The sequence below is a fragment of the Danaus plexippus genome, assembly GCF_018135715.1.
Source record: "Danaus plexippus chromosome 3 unlocalized genomic scaffold, MEX_DaPlex mxdp_25, whole genome shotgun sequence".
NCBI lineage: Eukaryota > Metazoa > Arthropoda > Insecta > Lepidoptera > Nymphalidae > Danaus > Danaus plexippus.
Genome location: NW_026869844.1, coordinates 1,216,781 through 1,234,231, shown reverse-complemented (window position 1 = coordinate 1,234,231; position 17,451 = coordinate 1,216,781). Strand labels below are relative to the sequence as shown.

General features: G+C 30.9%; 3 protein-coding genes across 4 annotated transcripts; 2 read left to right on the top strand and 1 right to left on the bottom strand.

Moving 5' to 3' along the window:
• Positions 1–8,644: 8,644 nt before the first annotated feature.
• On the bottom strand, positions 8,645–9,824 carry LOC116765635 (protein archease-like). The gene is made up of 3 exons (XM_032655192.2): positions 9,504–9,824; positions 9,349–9,373; positions 8,645–9,054 (listed from the first exon to the last, which is right to left on the bottom strand). Exons 1-3 carry the CDS (start codon positions 9,568–9,570, stop codon positions 8,664–8,666), a joined length of 483 nt encoding a protein of 160 aa, XP_032511083.1. The 5' UTR covers positions 9,571–9,824; the 3' UTR covers positions 8,645–8,663.
• Positions 9,825–10,152: 328 nt separating this feature from the next.
• On the top strand, positions 10,153–11,350 carry LOC116765577 (uncharacterized). Its single transcript, XM_032655096.2, has 4 exons — positions 10,153–10,524; positions 10,602–10,691; positions 10,769–10,876; positions 11,074–11,350. Exons 1-4 carry the CDS (start codon positions 10,297–10,299, stop codon positions 11,209–11,211), a joined length of 564 nt encoding a protein of 187 aa, XP_032510987.2. The 5' UTR covers positions 10,153–10,296; the 3' UTR covers positions 11,212–11,350.
• Positions 11,351–11,832: 482 nt separating this feature from the next.
• Positions 11,833–15,577, top strand: LOC116767432 (pre-mRNA 3'-end-processing factor FIP1). Of its 2 annotated transcripts, none has more exons than XM_032657755.2 (9): positions 11,833–12,062; positions 12,194–12,427; positions 12,924–13,104; positions 13,363–13,503; positions 13,813–13,883; positions 13,993–14,170; positions 14,656–14,915; positions 15,215–15,276; positions 15,353–15,577. In XM_032657755.2, the coding sequence occupies exons 1-9, from the start codon at positions 11,913–11,915 to the stop codon at positions 15,498–15,500; spliced, it is 1,425 nt and encodes a 474-aa protein (XP_032513646.1). In that variant the 5' UTR covers positions 11,833–11,912; the 3' UTR covers positions 15,501–15,577. The 2 variants fall into 2 exon arrangements, with proteins under 2 accessions (XP_032513646.1, XP_032513654.1); XM_032657763.2 differs by having other exon boundaries at positions 11,838–12,062; positions 14,656–14,906.
• Positions 15,578–17,451: the final 1,874 nt, after the last annotated feature.

Sequence of the window (17,451 nt, the reverse complement as noted above, 5' to 3'; positions counted from 1 at the left end):
GGTGGCAAACATTTCAAACTATAAATATTTATTTCCTGAATACTTTTTATATCATAGTTATTTGAAAATACAATTTATATTTTTAGTAAAATATTCGATCTTCGAATGTAATTAATTAAAAATCTTAGGCGGACATCTTTGTTTAGAGATTAGCCGTCCGTTAAAATTGGTTGTTTGAAACTTAAGTTATAATCATTTAATGCGAATTTCTTCCAACATACATTTTTGAAAATATTTAAATAAATTTATAATTCCTAATGGCTAATAGCTACATTTTTGAAGTGTTTTGTTGTTTCACCCTTGTGTCATGGATACATTAATAATAGACGGAATTTTAATAATTAAAAATTAAAATTATTTTTTTTTCTTTAATTAATAATAAGGTATTCAAATAGTTACAATACAAATAGTTTTTTTTTATTATTGAAATATTTTGCTTCTAACTCAATGGTTGCGATGTTAGTTGATTTTTTTTTAAAAACTTAACTGTTACGAACTAATATTTCTTAATAAGTGAAACTATCGATAATAAATATATGTATTGATTCACAGTTGGTATCTAATCTAGTTAATCTCTCTTTATGAAATTATTTGTTCCTTCTAAAATTTTCGTCAGACCATATGTAAATATCGACTAACTCATTTGCCTGTAAAATTGAGTTTTTTATATTTTACAACTGATTTAATATATTTAATTTAAAGTGTTACCGATATGTAATGCATTTTATAAATTTGAATGAAATCAAAACATCTGTCATATTTTAAAATCATAACAAAATTGACGAGGCATTTTCACATTTTATAATAGCAAAATTACATTAATAATGCATATATTAATGAGAAGAACTCTATGAAACCGCGAAACGGAAGTGACTGTAGAAATATAGCGGAAGCTTCGTATACTTATCATAGACAATGAAATGATCATCCGGCATTGCCATTATTAAAAAAACCTCCAAAAATATATGAACATAATTTTTTTTATTTTATTTTAATTACAAACTTTATATTTATTACACTATTTACAAAAACTGTATAAAATACTTTAGATATAATGTAATTAATGTATTAATGTAATTATTATCAGAATTATGAATACGTGTTCACACATAATGATTATAAAGAACATTTTCAGGTAAATATTTGTTCTATAACTTACTAACTGCATGTTAAAACTTGTTCAAAATAAAATTTCACTCACAAAGAGGCCACTAAATAATCTATGGTGAAGTAGGTTTGAGTTACTTTAAGTTATTCGATTTTGTTGGAATCTAATGGTGTCAAATTGATATTTAACATTTATTTATTATATCATTAGGAATATATTATTTTATATATTTTTAAATGTTTTCGTAAATATATATTTCGAAAATATATGTATATTTTTAAATGTTATCGAAAAATTATTTTGAATTGTACTGGCTGTATCAAATAAAATGAATGTTTTGGGTACCAAAATGGTTTCAGACTTCTGCTACTTTTTATTTTGTTAATAGTGCTATAAATTTTTATTTAAACTTGTAACTTAAAAAAAAAAAATGTAAATAATCAATAACATCCCGATATTAAAATTATCTATGTTCTTAATAATAATATAGAATCTATGTGCTAGCTATGGACTTGCAAAAGATTGCATTTTCATCAAATATACGATATTTTGAAAACACTTAACTGTTTAAAATGATATTTAAATGAAGAAATCACTTTAAAGTAGGTCATGGTTGTCGTAAACAGTAAACAAATAAATGACGTGTTATCCTTGATGGGTAATCATTTATTTTGAATTATACACTTATTAAGTCCAAAAAGTGAATAATATAATATTTCTTTTTTCCAATATATAATTACTTAACAGGTTTAGGTTTACTTAGACGTATAAATTTTTATTTATTGCAAATATTTTGGTTGTTATTTTAATTTCTTTTTAAACAACAATAGAAGAAATGTTTTTTTTCTAATAAAACTGTATTATGGGAGAAAGGTTTCGACATTGAATACGAAAAAATGAGGTCCAAAAAGGACTGAATATTTGTAATTAAGTATATATTCAATTTACGTTTTCTTAACTTCGTTGCCTAATAATTTTTTGTTTAAAATTATTTGAATACATACATTCCAAGTTTCAAAAAATATTTTCATGACGTATCAAAATAACGGTTTATAGATTCATTCTTACACTAATGCATTATGGCAATCACATTTTTATCGTAAAATTATTACGACTATTTATGTAGATGTTATAGAGGTCAAAACACAGCATGTATCTACATCTATATCTTTTGATAATGTTGAAAAAAAATATAGGCTGTTGTCAAAGTGATTAAAGTTCATTGAAGGACTATCGCTAAGTTCATAAGTATACAACCAGCTCAGCTGCTTATCTGACTATAATATAGTCTCCTTTAGTTGGAGGTTACCGGAACAATAAAGACGGTCTACGTGATATAAGTCAGTTTACATAAACAGTTCAAAGAACTTCAACCCTAGACCATGGTCCCGTAGGTTAGACGTATAAATTTTAACCTCATAATACGCTTCTTTTGACATAACTTCCAACGAAATGAAATAAATTTCATAAACATAACCTTATTCCGGCATGTAGTAATATTTTCGAGCTGCATCTTCGTCATTATTCGTAAGTCATGACGTCACAACAAGTTGTGTCTGTTTGTGTACACGTCAAAATTAATAAATTAAAAATGTAAACTACATTTTCAGAAGAGGGTATCATAAATACTGTTAGAATTTTTATCATCTTAATAACAAGTATTTCCCACCCATAGGCATAAGGTAGAAATTTTGTGAATGCGCTGGCGTGCTGTAAATAAAGGTATATTGTAAAGTATCTAAAATGTAGGCACTAGGTAGGAACGAAAGTAAAATGACGTCTTAATAGAAATCCTTGTAAGTTATTTTTTGTTATAGCGAATAGTGAAGTAGATCGACCGATGTGGTCATTAATTGTCAGTACGTTGAAAAGTCACAGACTGAGACTGAATAATATTACTAATTGACATTATTCCTGACCAGTAAAACTTATATATCAGTTATGACACATTTCAATAAACTATGGTTTCCAGATTTAGCAACCATGATGACGCTTAGACGAGATGAAAGCCTTTATATCTACCTATCCTCTTCATATCTATCCCTCTTGTCTTCAAAGATGTCTGAGGTATTTAAATCCTGAAATGAAAATCTCTGATAATACCAGCAATCGGTAATTATATTTTCGTAATAACGAAGAAACATTAGTCATTTACGCGATAATTTAATAACTAATTACTAGATTATACAAGGATTAGTTATAATGGGTGTACGTGTTAGAGGCGTTCTTAATTTAACGAGTACAATAGTACAGTAGACAGTGCAACAGTATTAGAGCGTACCTTTTAAAAAGAGGCTCGTGTTGCTCTACTTCTCGACATCCGGACCTCTTTTATGTGTAGAGTATAGCACAGAAAGGCGTCCCGGTGATCTTAAATTATGGCATTTGTGTCAATTTATCATGTCTACGACTGCCCCAACTCGAAGCTTAACAAAGCAGATTTCCACAGCATCGTCAGTCCCAGATGTAGAAACGCATTCTCGTTTGACATTCTGCTGCTAATCTACACACAGATGAGTTACCAACCACAAATAACAGAATCTAAGATAGTTTTTTTTCACTCCTTCACTTGAAAGGTCACTTCTGACCAATATGGACACATAATTGTAGATTGTTGGTATTTGTCGAATTTTCAGAGCCACACATCCAAGATAAGGAATAATGAATCTATCGGCTTCGCCACTTCTGGAACAATACGATTTTGGAACCTTCAAGAAAAACATATATTCTATTTTTAAAAGTTTTTAGTCCACTAAAGTGTACTGGGTTCCAGTGTGTATTGTAGTGTTTTTTACAAATACCAATTTTTATAGTGACAATATTGACATTTATAAAGGCATGTTACTATTTGTACTTATTTTATTTTGACTGCGCTGTTTATGAAATAAGCTAAGCCAATGATGACATATGGCTAGGAATGGTTCTGCTAGCCAGTTACTCCAGACAGGGCAAAGAGTTTGTTCATTTTAAAAGGAGTTTTAAGGTAATAAAAAAAAATATAATGTTTTTTGCTACATGAACAACTGGCTTCGTCCAAAAACATGTTGTTGAAGAGTTACATATAAATTAAGAAAGTCTTTAGATTATATTTTCATAGAGTTTGTTACCTTAAATATGCTAAACATTTATCTTAAGGATTTTTAGATTAATAAAGAAAGTGATTAGAATGAAAAAGTCAATTGCAGTGTTTTTCATTTTAAAAGAGCGGAAGATGAAATTAATAGGAAATATTCAAGCGTTACAAAAATTGTTGGCTGTATGCAATTGATCGTTAACTTATTCCTTATAAAAAGATAAGATACTTACATAGTTATAAAATAAGTTTAAGTGGAAGATGATATTTATGAAATTAGATTGAAAGTAAAATACACCTAGTAGTGTTATAAGAGTTGCCATTTTTGCCACAAAGCAGTCGACATTTTTTATTACAAAAAAACTTATGATATCTATGATAATCAGAGAGTTTCCCATTTTTCATTCATATGCCTGCGTTGATTGAAAATGTGCGAGGATTTAAATTGTTCCTATGCAGTGTTCGATTTTCCCGCTACAGTTGACAGATCAGAGTTCTACTAGAGTTTATCATCATTCATCTTAAATTATATGAAAACTATATTGATATATATGAAATTATATTAAAACTATACTGATATACTTAAAACACTTTCAGTGTTGAAAAATAAATTTTAAATATTACAAGTCTAGCCTTCTTTATCAGATTTCAAATTCTTTCACTGAAAAAGGCCCTCATTGCACTTTCGTTTAAAAATAAGTAACTTATCTATGACCGCCAATTGCACAATTTATATATTTTTACTTTTCTACATGTTTAATTGCTACCGGATCACTAGGTTATGTCAGTTTTTCTTTTTAAACAAGCAAATCTTATGAGAGTTAAATACATTTTCCCCATGGAATTCAATTTCATTTATTTTGGTTACATTTTTTATTCGTTTTAAAAGCCTGATATTTTCTTAAGTTGTCCTACATTTAAATTAATTATAATCATTTTTAATAACGTTTCTCCTCACGTTAAGTTTAAACTGAGCTCTAGTCGTGAGTGAACTCTGTTATCGCAGTCACGTGAACTATTTACCTACATTACTTTACAGGTCGTTTTCTGCACTATAACACTTGAGCTATAAAATGTTTTATCCGAGTCTATTGGGGGTCAATAAGGAACCATATTGCTAATTTAAATTATAAATCCATACGTTATGTAGGCACCAATAACTGTGCCGCGGCACAAGTCATGCGTTGCTAATACAATAATGAAAGTTACTGAATTAACAGACTTATACTGAAGAATAAAATCTCATGTAACTACTTCACGCATCTGTAGATTTCTACAATTGATTATGTTGTCCCATTTTTGAGCCAATGTGCCCACTGCAAACAAACAAATATTTCAATTAATGTGAGCATAAATCATGTCAATGCAAAATATACTACTACATGTTAAAATCAACATTTATCCATTGTAGGATTGGCTCTCAGGCATCATGTAGGAAGACCAAGTATATTATTATAAGATGAAACGAGAAGGTGATAATGTTCAATCTGTTAGATTCCAGCATGGAAAAACTTTTTTAAAACCTGTCCACAAGCATTGTCATATTTGGGAGAAAATGAAGGTTGAAATGTCTATTAAATTGTTAAATGTTTTAAAAAAAAGATCTGAACTTAGTAAAATATTCCGATTTGTCCTGGCATCGAACGGTTAGGAAACAGACAATCAGATCAAATAATAAGGAGCTGTGAGATCTGTATCTGATCAGACCAGAAAAATTCAGTGCCTCAGTATTCAAACTGCCCGTAATTCTTATTTCAGAAGACGACATTGTCCACACACTACAAAGACATGTCATTTGTGTAGATACTATATAACGAAAGTATGGGTTATGTCACGTGGTATAAAATATTAAAAAAAAAAATACTTTGTGGGCATCTGACAGCATGAGATTTATATTTTAAGTGCAGTTGCTCTACTCGGTATTGCACCTTATTAATGTATCTTTATGTTTTGACTATCGAGTTTATCGTTAATGTGATATAAAGATGACATCAAGCAGGTACTTGATTGAATCGTAGGGAGCATAGAAACTAAGACAAAATCTCTATAAGAAAGATAAGTAATCTTCCTTAATCCATGCCATTTTCGAACAAAACAAACGCAGAGAAAGTGTGGTGAGGTTTTATAAAATTACTATACTATTAAAGCTTTTGAGGAATCGTAGACATGAAACTGATTTTTTTCTGAAAGTTATTGGATTTAAAAATTTATAAGTGTTTTCAATCTTAGCTTAATAATTGGAAAAATGGAAGGGTGATGAAAACTCTAATATGTAGGTACCTGTAAGTATCAAGATGTAATATGTAGGTACCTGTCTATTCATACTAACTGCAATGGGTACAAAAATAACTTGAAAAAAGACGTTGGGTACATTAAATACTGTCAATTGTTTATTTGAATGACTCTATCCTTCACCTTTCACTTTTTCCTCCATTTCTAGACGGTGTGCGACATGCGATAGAAACAGAAAAAGGTGATATAACACGATTACATTTTTGGAAATTACAAAATTGCATAGAAAAAATGTAGGTCAATGATTTTTTTGTTATATGTTCCAAATAAACAGCAATCCGCTTACGTAGTAAGAAAACAGTGTAAAGATTTATATGAAATGTTACATGGAACAACAGAGGGCATATCTTTTATACCTACAGTTTCATGCTTAATTTTTACAACTCAAGAAACTGTTTTCTGATTGTTTTTCATAAAAACTCATATTAAAAAAAGTTAAGGTTTTTACGCTACGTATCTCTCTGTTAATATCAGTTTAAGAATCAGGGCCATATTCAGCTAGGCAAGAATTAGACTGTAATTTTTTTCATCAAACAGGCTTGTCTAAATCATTAGCAATCTTTAAAATTGTCTATGTAAAGGTTTATTGATATGGGTCACCCTTCAAACAATGTATTTATATGGACAGTGATATAATTGTGTGATATGTGAAATCATGTTCCAGGTTTACATGTATATGACGTTTATAGGAACTTATTTTTACCAACATAGAAATTTTGTTGAGAGAAATTTATTTAGTTGACACAGAGAAATCGTATCAAAATTTATCTTGAATGTTTATAAATACCACCTGCTTAGATCACTTTTGACTTTTCTCCCAGTTTCTGAATCTAATCTAATACAGTTGAGAAATAATCTTTACTTATCTTTATATTCATCAAAACTGAGAGAAAAGTTCAAAAGTCAATTTTAAAAGTTACAAAACCTATTAAAAATATAGATTGTTGTATAAGTAAGTTCACAAAAATATATATTTTTTTTTAATTTGAAATAAATATTCTATGTCCACGAAAATTCATATTATGAACGCTTTTTAACGGTTCTCTATTTCCACGGTACGGTTCAAAAACATGTACAAGTCATTGTTTATAAATAATTGTGCCAACATGCGAGTTGGGAGTAAAACACAATACATTTCTGAATAAAATAGGTTTTCGATTGTGAGACTGTTTTTACTGATAATATCATTATTAATCATAAAATTTTATAACTTTATAAAAAATAATTTAACGAATGAATTCATATAGTGCAGTAAATTTCAATTCCTATTTTATAATTGTCTCGTCCTTGAACTGGGATATTTATTTATAATTTAATTTTTAAAATTAAAATATATTTTGTCTTAAATTTTACGAGTGGATCCGCAAATAAAGACTATCAAAAGCTTAGTACTTTTGGTATCAAAAGGAGACAGACAAAAAATTTTATGATCCGATAAATATTAATTACTTCTATTAATTTCAATACGCTTTATTATAAATAGCGAGTACTTCTTTTTAAATATTTATATTACATAATTCAATTATATACCTTCAATCCTTCTTTTTACATTATAGTTTCTTAAATGGGTGACAGACAGCATGTTCTTCTAAACATCTTCACTGTTATTAATTAAATATTAGTTGTACATTTAATTGAATTTGTGTTATTTTAGATCTACCAACATATGTAGTTCCTAATTGTGACTTCAGTCGAGACTGTTACATTTTATTTCATTCAAAGGTCAATCCCGTATCGTGTCTCCACCATTCTACACGATACTGGCAGAATATAAAGCCAAGTTATAAAAAAAAAGAAATGTCGATATTGGTCCCAGTTGTTTCAGATACATTAAATTTAGCGTTGCGTCTTTTGTATCGGAATTCATAATATAAATTATGACGCAATTTCATCTTTTAAAAGTGCTATAAGTTTTCCAAAATACTATTCTTATTACTAATAGAAAATTATAAATTAATTTTATTGACTTTTTCTCTTACACACTTATATAACAAATCATTACAATTTAAATTATTAGAGATAAATGATTTATTTGTTAAGTTCTTCATGTTTGAATTCTTCACTGATAGTTGATAATTCCTGTATTGTAAAAGATCCTATGAAGAATATATCACTGAACAGAGAAAAATCTAGTGTGGTCTGGAATACCACAGACTAAATGAAACAACACATAATATAAAACAGTTGTATTCAAATATCAATTATAACAAAAACCTCATACTTATTATTCTTAGGTTGATCTATAATTTGCATGGCAGAATATGTGATCGCTTTCACCTCAGCGCCCTGAGGATGTTTACCTATCTGGAACTCCTCACCGAAGCACTTGCATACTATTCTAAACTCCTCTGTGTTAAACTCTGTAATGACAAGTTTCTTACATATCAAAAACGGTTCGACGGAAAACAGAAAGAGTAATTCATCAAGAAAATGGTACAGGAGGCCCATTAAATCATCAGCATTAGCTTCAATGGTGTGGACCTCTTTTATCTGTACATAATCCATTTCAGTCATGTATCCAAACATGGCCATGCCACACTGCTCAAAAGCCTCCTGCAATGTGTCACCCCAAGCATGTAATCTGAAAGTATTAGTTGCACAAGGGTTTAGGACTATAGCATTAACACTCAGTAGGTTTGTTATAACTTCCATATCCAATTTAAAAATAGTGCAAATGTACCACTTATTTAGAATATGAATTATACCAAAAAAGTATAGGATGTATATAAGAATAAGCAATTTTTCTTGTGATAATACATTTTTCTTTATCACTCAAATTGATAAACCATAAAATTATATTTTAGTGAACTTGTTTTATTTCATTGCATATTTGTCTAGAAAGTAAAGTAAGACTATCAAATTTTTCTTGACTTACTGCACATCTGCTGTATGGTCCAAATCTAAAATAAAATAAACCAATTAAAATTGGAAACTTTTGTATCATAATAATTACATATATTTATTTTTATTGGACAAGAAATATTTTTGGAGGTTAAATATTGTGACAAAAATATTTCCTGAATATCTTACATTCATATTTAACAGGCGGTAAAACGTAATCGTCTTCATTGAGCCCACCCAGTTCTTCGTCCATCATGGAAAAATAAGGTAAAACTTATTTCCAAATATATAAACAAGAGCACTAAAATGCGACTTGACTCAGCACTGTAACCGATATTTCATAAAATCGATAATTTAAATTTTTATTATAGATTATACTTATAAAACAAATATTTTATAAGAAAGAGTTAAGAAAATCTTTTTAATTCTTCCTAGAACACTGAGAATAATATTAAAAATTATAGAGATATTCACTGTGAAAACTTAAACAAAACAAAAATGACAGACAAATGTCAACCTCATATGTTTTAAAATTTAGACACAAAATTAGACTGTGGTACTATTTTGTGACCCGCTTAAAGAAAAATGTTTTATAGTTTGTTTCAATTAAAGAAGATGATTTAATTTACAATAAATTAAAAGTAAGCAAATTTCAATTAGTGTTTATTTAGTAGCTTTTTATATTTAAGACCTTAAAAAACAAAAATAGTTAAAATTTTCGAGGAAAAATATTCAAACATATTTTTTTAAATTAAATCAGCTAAAAAGACAAACTGTATTTAAATTCTAATTACCACAGTCGATTTAAGTAAGACTGGTTTGTCACTGTCAATTTTAACAGATGATGTCATAAAATTCCAAAAAAATAATAAAACAACAATTGTGTTCTAAATACAAAATTAAATAAATTTTATGTCTTCATTTTAGTTGAAAGCATCCAACTACTTTATATATACTTTGTTTTTTTTTATAATTATACGATATGGATCCCATAGCTGTTTTACAAAGCAGAATTGAACAACTTGAAGCTAAATTAGGAATAAATGCTTGTAATATTATAGAAGGACAGCAAGGAGACTCGGCTACTGCAAATTTGTTAAACACCGCCCAGGCTATTAACAATGCTACAGCAGAACACGGAAAGCTTAAAGAAGCCAGGAATATGGCTAATGAACTCAACAACTATACTGATCCAAATTTAGCTGAAAATGTAAGTGATAATTACAATATATTATTTATAAAAATGTATAAATTTTTCTTAACACATGTAAATCCCATTGTTTTCAGTTGCAACAAAATAATATGCACATGCATGAAGTAGTTGCAGCCGAGCCTGTAATACAACATCATTGTCACTGTATGCATCACTGTAAACAGGTAAAACCATCTTAGACATCTTGTTACACAATTATATTATATTGGTAACTTTATAACTTGTTATTAAATGATTGTAGGCAGCACCAGTTTTAGAATCTGAGCCCATACAGCAAGTTCCTGTGATGCAAGAAACAGTGAATAAAATGCATTTAGCAGCAGCAGAAGTAAAGGCAGAAGCAGATTCTGTAAGTTATTGACATTCTTAAAAATTGTCCAAATTGCACTTCAGGTAAAAACAGTAGTTTAAATATTATTGTTAAGAAATCATATTTAAAAATATATGTATTTATGTATGACTATTTAAACAAATAGTTCGGTCAGTTTATGGTTTTTTTTTCATCATAAAATGTTATATAACTAATAACTCTTGATATAATTTAAGGTATCTCAAGGTATTCAAGAATTGGCAGAAACTTGCGGAACGGCAGCCTCAAAGACCTCTGAACAACTAGCAGCTGTAGCTCAGAAAGTTAATGAAGTTGAGCAGTCATTTCCCCGGCGCAGAAATGGCTTAGACTAAAGTCATCTTGGATAAAAACACTTGTTTTCCTGCTATAAAATTACTTTGTACTATTTATTAAAAATCAAAAAGTGGCAATTGAGCACAACAGTAATGCTTGAATATTTATTTGTCTGAATATAGTAAAGAAGCATTTGAAGATGTGTTTAATTTAAACAGCTCATACATAAAAAAAAGATATTTTTTTTTTAAATAGGAGGGTCCAAGAAGAAATGCTGTGTTAGGGCCCTATACAGTTACACACATTATATAATGAAACACTCATAATAGTAAGTGATCTGCTATTTATTTTTGTCAGATTTTTTAAATTTATATGTACTGACAGTGATTCATCATAGTAAATGAACCATGTTCGAATTAATAATCCTCTGGCGGGATAATACATTTTGCAACTTGACAGGTGGATGTGACGTCACTAACGGTAACCGGCTGGCTTACTGACAGTTACATAGAGTGTACTTGATACGGGGAGGGGGACTTACTTGACTATTGTGTGTTGGCTTTCGATTTGGTGTGAGAGGCATTTCCTTGGATTCACTCTGCAATATATTAAGCGTCTAATGAAGAATCAAGGATATAATATTCAATATTTACTTTATTAAATTGATGTACATTTTCTCTTATAACCATAGACAAACTTCACCTAAATTCTATCGTTTTTGATTATGACTTTTGAACATTTGTGAAGTTGTCAAACAAAAATGGCAGACGCTGCTGTAGAAACCGCTCCAGCAGATGAAAATGATGATAATTGGTTATATGGAGAATCAGCGAGTGAACAAATCGAAGCGGAAGCATCAACTACTGATGAAAAAACACAAGAACAGGAAAATGCTAATAAGGAGAGAATAGTACGTTTTGTAACAACATAACCTAAATTACCTATTTACTTTTAATAATATTTTATTTCTTCTAAGAAACTTGGCGCAGATTTTTTTGATGTGATCGCACGGCTAGACTATTTAAGGATTGTTTTCTTCAGGATGATGATGGTAAAGTACAAGAAGAGACAGAGACAAATGAGGGTAACAATGAAGACTCTCACTTCAACGATGAACACTTTGGTGAGGTGGACAGAGATGATCAGGATCAGACGAATGGAGACGCCGACAGTCAGGACAACGGGGACACCGACTCTGATGATAGTGATGACGTCAAAGTAACGATTGGAGAAATTAAGTCAGGACCACAAGCTTATGCCAGTTTGAATATAAAAGTGAGTAAAGTTTATGTTTTATGTAAACCAGACAAGAGACAGTGTTTTAATAAACAACCTCATGCTGTATTTATAACATCACGGATATTCCTTCAGTTTTTGCTATTGACTGTATTAATAATAGCAATCATGAATAACTTCTATGGGATGTAGAAGACATGAAAAAATACATGTTCTAGAAGTCTTCTTGAAAGGATTTGTGCGAAAAAGTAACAACAATCTATACATGTCAACTTACTTGCTGATTTATAATTTAGGAAACTAATGCTCATTAACTTCATTAGTGCTTATTTAATTCTGTAACATGTAGAGCAGGATGCCCTTTTAATACTTTACTTCTTATTGAAAAATATGACAAGATGAATTCTGTGTGTTTACTTCTGTTATAAACAAAAAATATATAAAAAATCAGGTAACATGATATTTTACAACATATAATTGTTTGTAATTAAAGCCACTTGAGTATAATATTGCCATGTTTAATGAACATTCCCAGCGTGGTGTTGGACTTGTAGCAGCTGGAACTGAGAAGCCTCGTCAAGGTCCAGCGGCCGGTAACAAAGTGACTCTTGAAGACTTAGATGGTCCCGGAAGCATCAACGGCGTGCCAGCGCTAGAGTTTAATATTGACACTATTGAAGATAAACCCTGGAACAAACCTGGAGCTGATATATCTGGTAAATATTCAAAGAAAATAACATTCTCATAGAAATAAAGAGCAGTTTTGAAAATGTGTGCTTCACATCACTTATATATATATATATATCTAGTTCATATTTGTATATGAAATGAGTATTTATACATTATTCTTATAGAAAATAATGTTGTATATGAATTACTAACTGCTAGTGCCTTTCTCTGTTCTGGTGCTATTTTTGTTGTTGTTTCTTTGGTCTTATAACTTAAATAATGAATAATATGTGTAATGTTTTTAGATTACTTCAATTACGGTTTCAACGAGGTGACTTGGAGCGCTTACTGTGAGCGTCAGAGACGGATGCGTGTTAGTGAGGCCGGTGTCGCTCTACACGCCGCCCCGCCGCCCCGCGCCGCCCCCACAGACAGACGGCAACAAGGTCTGTATACTGACGGTTATCAAGTCACCTTACTAAGACTGTACAGTCAGTTGAAGCATTATATACTGCAATAGATTATGTTATTAGATGTATTATTTTATTATGTTTTATTAAAATTTAAAGTAGAAAATCAAAGACTGTCAATGCAATATTTAATTCAAGGAAATCATTTGTCTTTTTAGTCAAGCACCATGTTTAAAACTCTTTAATAGTGTGTACATATTTTTAAAGAAGTATAAACCTTAAGGTTTTATTGAATCTAAGATTATTATAGACAGAGTATAAGTCATGTCTTCATGTTATTTTCAGGTCCACCAAGACATGACGACATGCCGCCAGGGATGCCAAATAATTACCAGTCCAGAGAGAACACTATACAGGTACAGGACACGAACCAGCTGTCATTAAATACTTATGAACCCTTAATGATTTTATCGACTGAAGATTTACTTTACCTATTTACTGAGATGAGTTGATGTCATGTTGTAGGTGATGACAGCCGAGCGTCGTGAGTACGGCCGCGGTCAGGTGCGCGAGGCTGCGCCACCCGCCGACTACTTCAGCGCTCCGCCCCCCGACCATTACTACCAGCCTCCGCCTCACGCGCCTCACGCTCCACACCTCCCTCCACACCAGCACACACCACACTCATACGAGGAACCCTGGGGTATGGACCCACACAGAATTTTTTTCTAACATTATTTCAGTTAGATGAAACTATTTGTTTAAAGTTTTAACTAGCTCCTAAAACATCGTCTTATTACTACGCGTACTCCCGAAATATTAGATATTACATATGTGATATCTTCTGTATTACACGCATCAAAGTATGTAACAAATATGACAGCTTGTTGACACATCTCTCTGCATATTGTTGTTTCTTTAACTTAAAAATATAAAAGGTATGCATCATTAAATAATATACTTGTACATTCTTAGTTTTATGACTCATATGACCTGGTTTAATGAACATACTTAGAAGGTGTATAGTGAAACACATTCAACTGTCCAATACACTTTATTAAAATCAATATTAAAGGAAAATATTAACCGTATTAAAAACTATTGTCCGTCACCAAACCAAGTGAGTTTGACTAACATCTATGTTGAAATGAAATGCTTCTAATACATTCTTTTTTATTACATTTCCAGCTCATCCAGAACAGACAGGCTGGGCGCCGTCAGATATAAAGGAACTAACGCCCGGACCCATGGGACCGCCGATGCCGCTAGGCATGCCGCCCGTACACATGCCCGCGCCCTACCCGACATACCGCTCGCACGTCACACACACACACGAAAGAGACCGGGACCGGGAACGGGAAAGAGACCGAGACCGGGACCGGGACCGGGACAGGACCCGCGACGACCGTGACCGACGGGACCGGGACCGGAGGGATGAGGTGTGTAAGGTAGATGAATGATTGAATGAACCTTTTAAGACACGACGTCCGAATGAAATGTCTATATTGATTTATAAACAAAAGAAATACAATATTTAAAAAGTAATTTGTAACACCATGAATAACTTATCTTGAAGTAGAGGTCGCTGTCAGAAGTCCTTTTTATAAAAGAATTAAGTGTAAAAAATGCGATCTCAGTAAAAAAGGGATTCATAAATAAACATACAAATAGCTGTATAGAAATAGACAATTTACACATACACACATACATACACACAGACATAGTAATAAAATATATTTCATTACAGGAGGAAAGAGACAGGGATCGTGAACGTTCACGCTCCATTAAACCGGAGAGGATACGAGAGAAGTGAGGGATTATACTATGTTATATATCACACATATTATAAATAAGTCATATAAGTAACTAAAACACAATGTTTCAGATCGTACCGCCGTGAGCGGTCTCGTTCACGTTCCCGCCGTCACAAGTCCCGGTCCCGGTCTCCGAGACAACGGGAACGTTCCCGGGACAGGGAGAGGAGTATGAAGCCCAAGAACAAGGATGCCAAGGAAAAGGACGAAGATAAATAATAGCGATTCCGCAGAACACGACACTAGCTATAAGAGTATCAGAAACATTTGTTTAAATAAATAGATTTACTATTTAAGTTGTATTTCATTTTCAACTATATCTCACTCGCTTGTTCTTCGTGCCTTATCTTATTATCGTTTTTTTTTTCCGAATATAATCAGTTTTTACGGACCGACTAATATTAACATTGTATGCCAAAGATTCATTAATCTGGCCTCATATAACACTTCCATTTTTAATAAATGAAGGTTTATTTAGTTGTATAAAAAGAATAGCAAGATTGCGTTTTTCTACTCAAGGAGATTTGTAAAGGAAAATTTATGTAATAGTAATTTTAATGTCGTTCACGAACGCGGGTAAAAAAATTTGAATCAAACGAAGCGTGAACCGTCAAGTTTTAGATAATCGTTTCAAGTGAGAAAGCGATTTAGTTTTTTTACGGTTAGAAATTTATCGATTGCTCCAGAATTAAATTCAAAGACACATTTTTATACAATTTGTAATTTTTGTGATTGAAAAAAATAAGTTATGACGGAATCGAACACATTATTCAGGATATCTGTAGTTTAGTATTTTCTTTATGAACTGAATTGTGATCTGAAGAGTAGAAATGAAGAAAAAAATTTTATGATTTTGTACCTTGAAGACATCGAAATTATTCACGGAAGGAAACAGCAAGCTGTTCTAATCTTTGGCATCCGTAAAGGAAAATGTATGGTTTTTTAAACGCAGCAAGGAAAGTATGGAGCTCCTCCAATCTGGTTGTCTTATAGTAAAAATATTCTGCAACATCTAAATACTAACTATAAAAAAACTAGAGGCTACCTATTTTTGCCTATGTTTTAACAAAACAGTTTATGTTTATTGACGATTGCTACCAACTTTTATTAGTTTGTTCACATACATTTACTCATTATTATGCCTTACTTCGGTATATTTTAAGATATGTTATACTTAAACTCAATTAAAATGAAATTTAATCTAGTAACCAGCCTATTTACTTTCCCAAAAATCTAAGGATATTGTGCCGTCATGATGGTGACCAGGAACCGTTATTCTTATTTTTATTTAGAGATCCCACTCGGAAGTCAGAACTGTATTCAATCTATAAAAATAAGTATAATGTATTCAACATATGTGTGAAAATTCATATGAAACAAGTATTAACAATTTTACGTCTAGTTTAAAAAAGCTACAGGTGAAATCAACCGAGGAAAGCAATTACTTTGTATAATAAAAATAAAAACGGGAAACGAATCGAAACGAGTTCGTAACTTGTTATCGGCGCGAAATCGTTTGTGATTTATTCATATAACATCCGTATTCCGTTCTGTTACAAAAGTTCATATTTTGATGTGCGTTTCGCTGCGCAACTTCAAAATTCAAATTCTGTTGTTGACACAATAATTGGTATTTAATGACATGACGTGACACATTCACTTCCCGGTAATGCGTATTAATGCATATTATATTAATTTTGTTTATTATAACTTAAAATAAACAATAATAATAAAAGTGGCAATGTTGTGATTGTTCTTTTTTTCAGTTAAAAATTAATAATTTTTGTTTTATTTTATAAATATGGTATGTATCTACTACATATGGTAGGAAGTAGGAACCAATTAAAAGGTAATCTAACGTCGGCGTGAGCACAGATTAATATCTAAACAAAACAAGTTTTATAGCAGAGTTAAATTTTATTGTATTGTTATTAGGTTTTGATGGTAGAAACTAGTAACTGTAGTTTATTTAGTTACGTTCGAAAGTGATTTTCGACCGCAACTTTTTCATTTGTATGAGAGAATTAGCTGACGTGATTGCTTTCGTGACATAAATGTTTAAATTTTTAATTTATGCGTTATCTTTTTTTGCTCTTAATAACATTTTAGTAAAATATTTCTGAGAAGATAATTTTGTTGAGTAATTTTTTATTTAATACTGATATAATTG

Coding starts and splice junctions, on each gene's coding strand:
- LOC116765635 (XM_032655192.2), bottom strand. CDS start 9,570: ATGATGGACGAAGAACTGGGTGGGCTCAATGAAGACGATTACGTTTTA. Junction 9,374..9,503: donor ACCGCCTGTTAAATATGAAT/GTAAGATATTCA, acceptor ATTTTATTTTAG/ATTTGGACCATACAGCAGAT. Junction 9,055..9,348: donor GACCATACAGCAGATGTGCA/GTAAGTCAAGAA, acceptor TAATACTTTCAG/ATTACATGCTTGGGGTGACA.
- LOC116765577 (XM_032655096.2), top strand. CDS start 10,297: ATGGATCCCATAGCTGTTTTACAAAGCAGAATTGAACAACTTGAAGCT. Junction 10,525..10,601: donor ATCCAAATTTAGCTGAAAAT/GTAAGTGATAAT, acceptor CATTGTTTTCAG/TTGCAACAAAATAATATGCA. Junction 10,877..11,073: donor TAAAGGCAGAAGCAGATTCT/GTAAGTTATTGA, acceptor ATATAATTTAAG/GTATCTCAAGGTATTCAAGA.
- LOC116767432 (XM_032657755.2), top strand. CDS start 11,913: ATGGCAGACGCTGCTGTAGAAACCGCTCCAGCAGATGAAAATGATGAT. Junction 14,171..14,655: donor CTCATACGAGGAACCCTGGG/GTATGGACCCAC, acceptor TTACATTTCCAG/CTCATCCAGAACAGACAGGC. Junction 15,277..15,352: donor CCGGAGAGGATACGAGAGAA/GTGAGGGATTAT, acceptor ACAATGTTTCAG/ATCGTACCGCCGTGAGCGGT.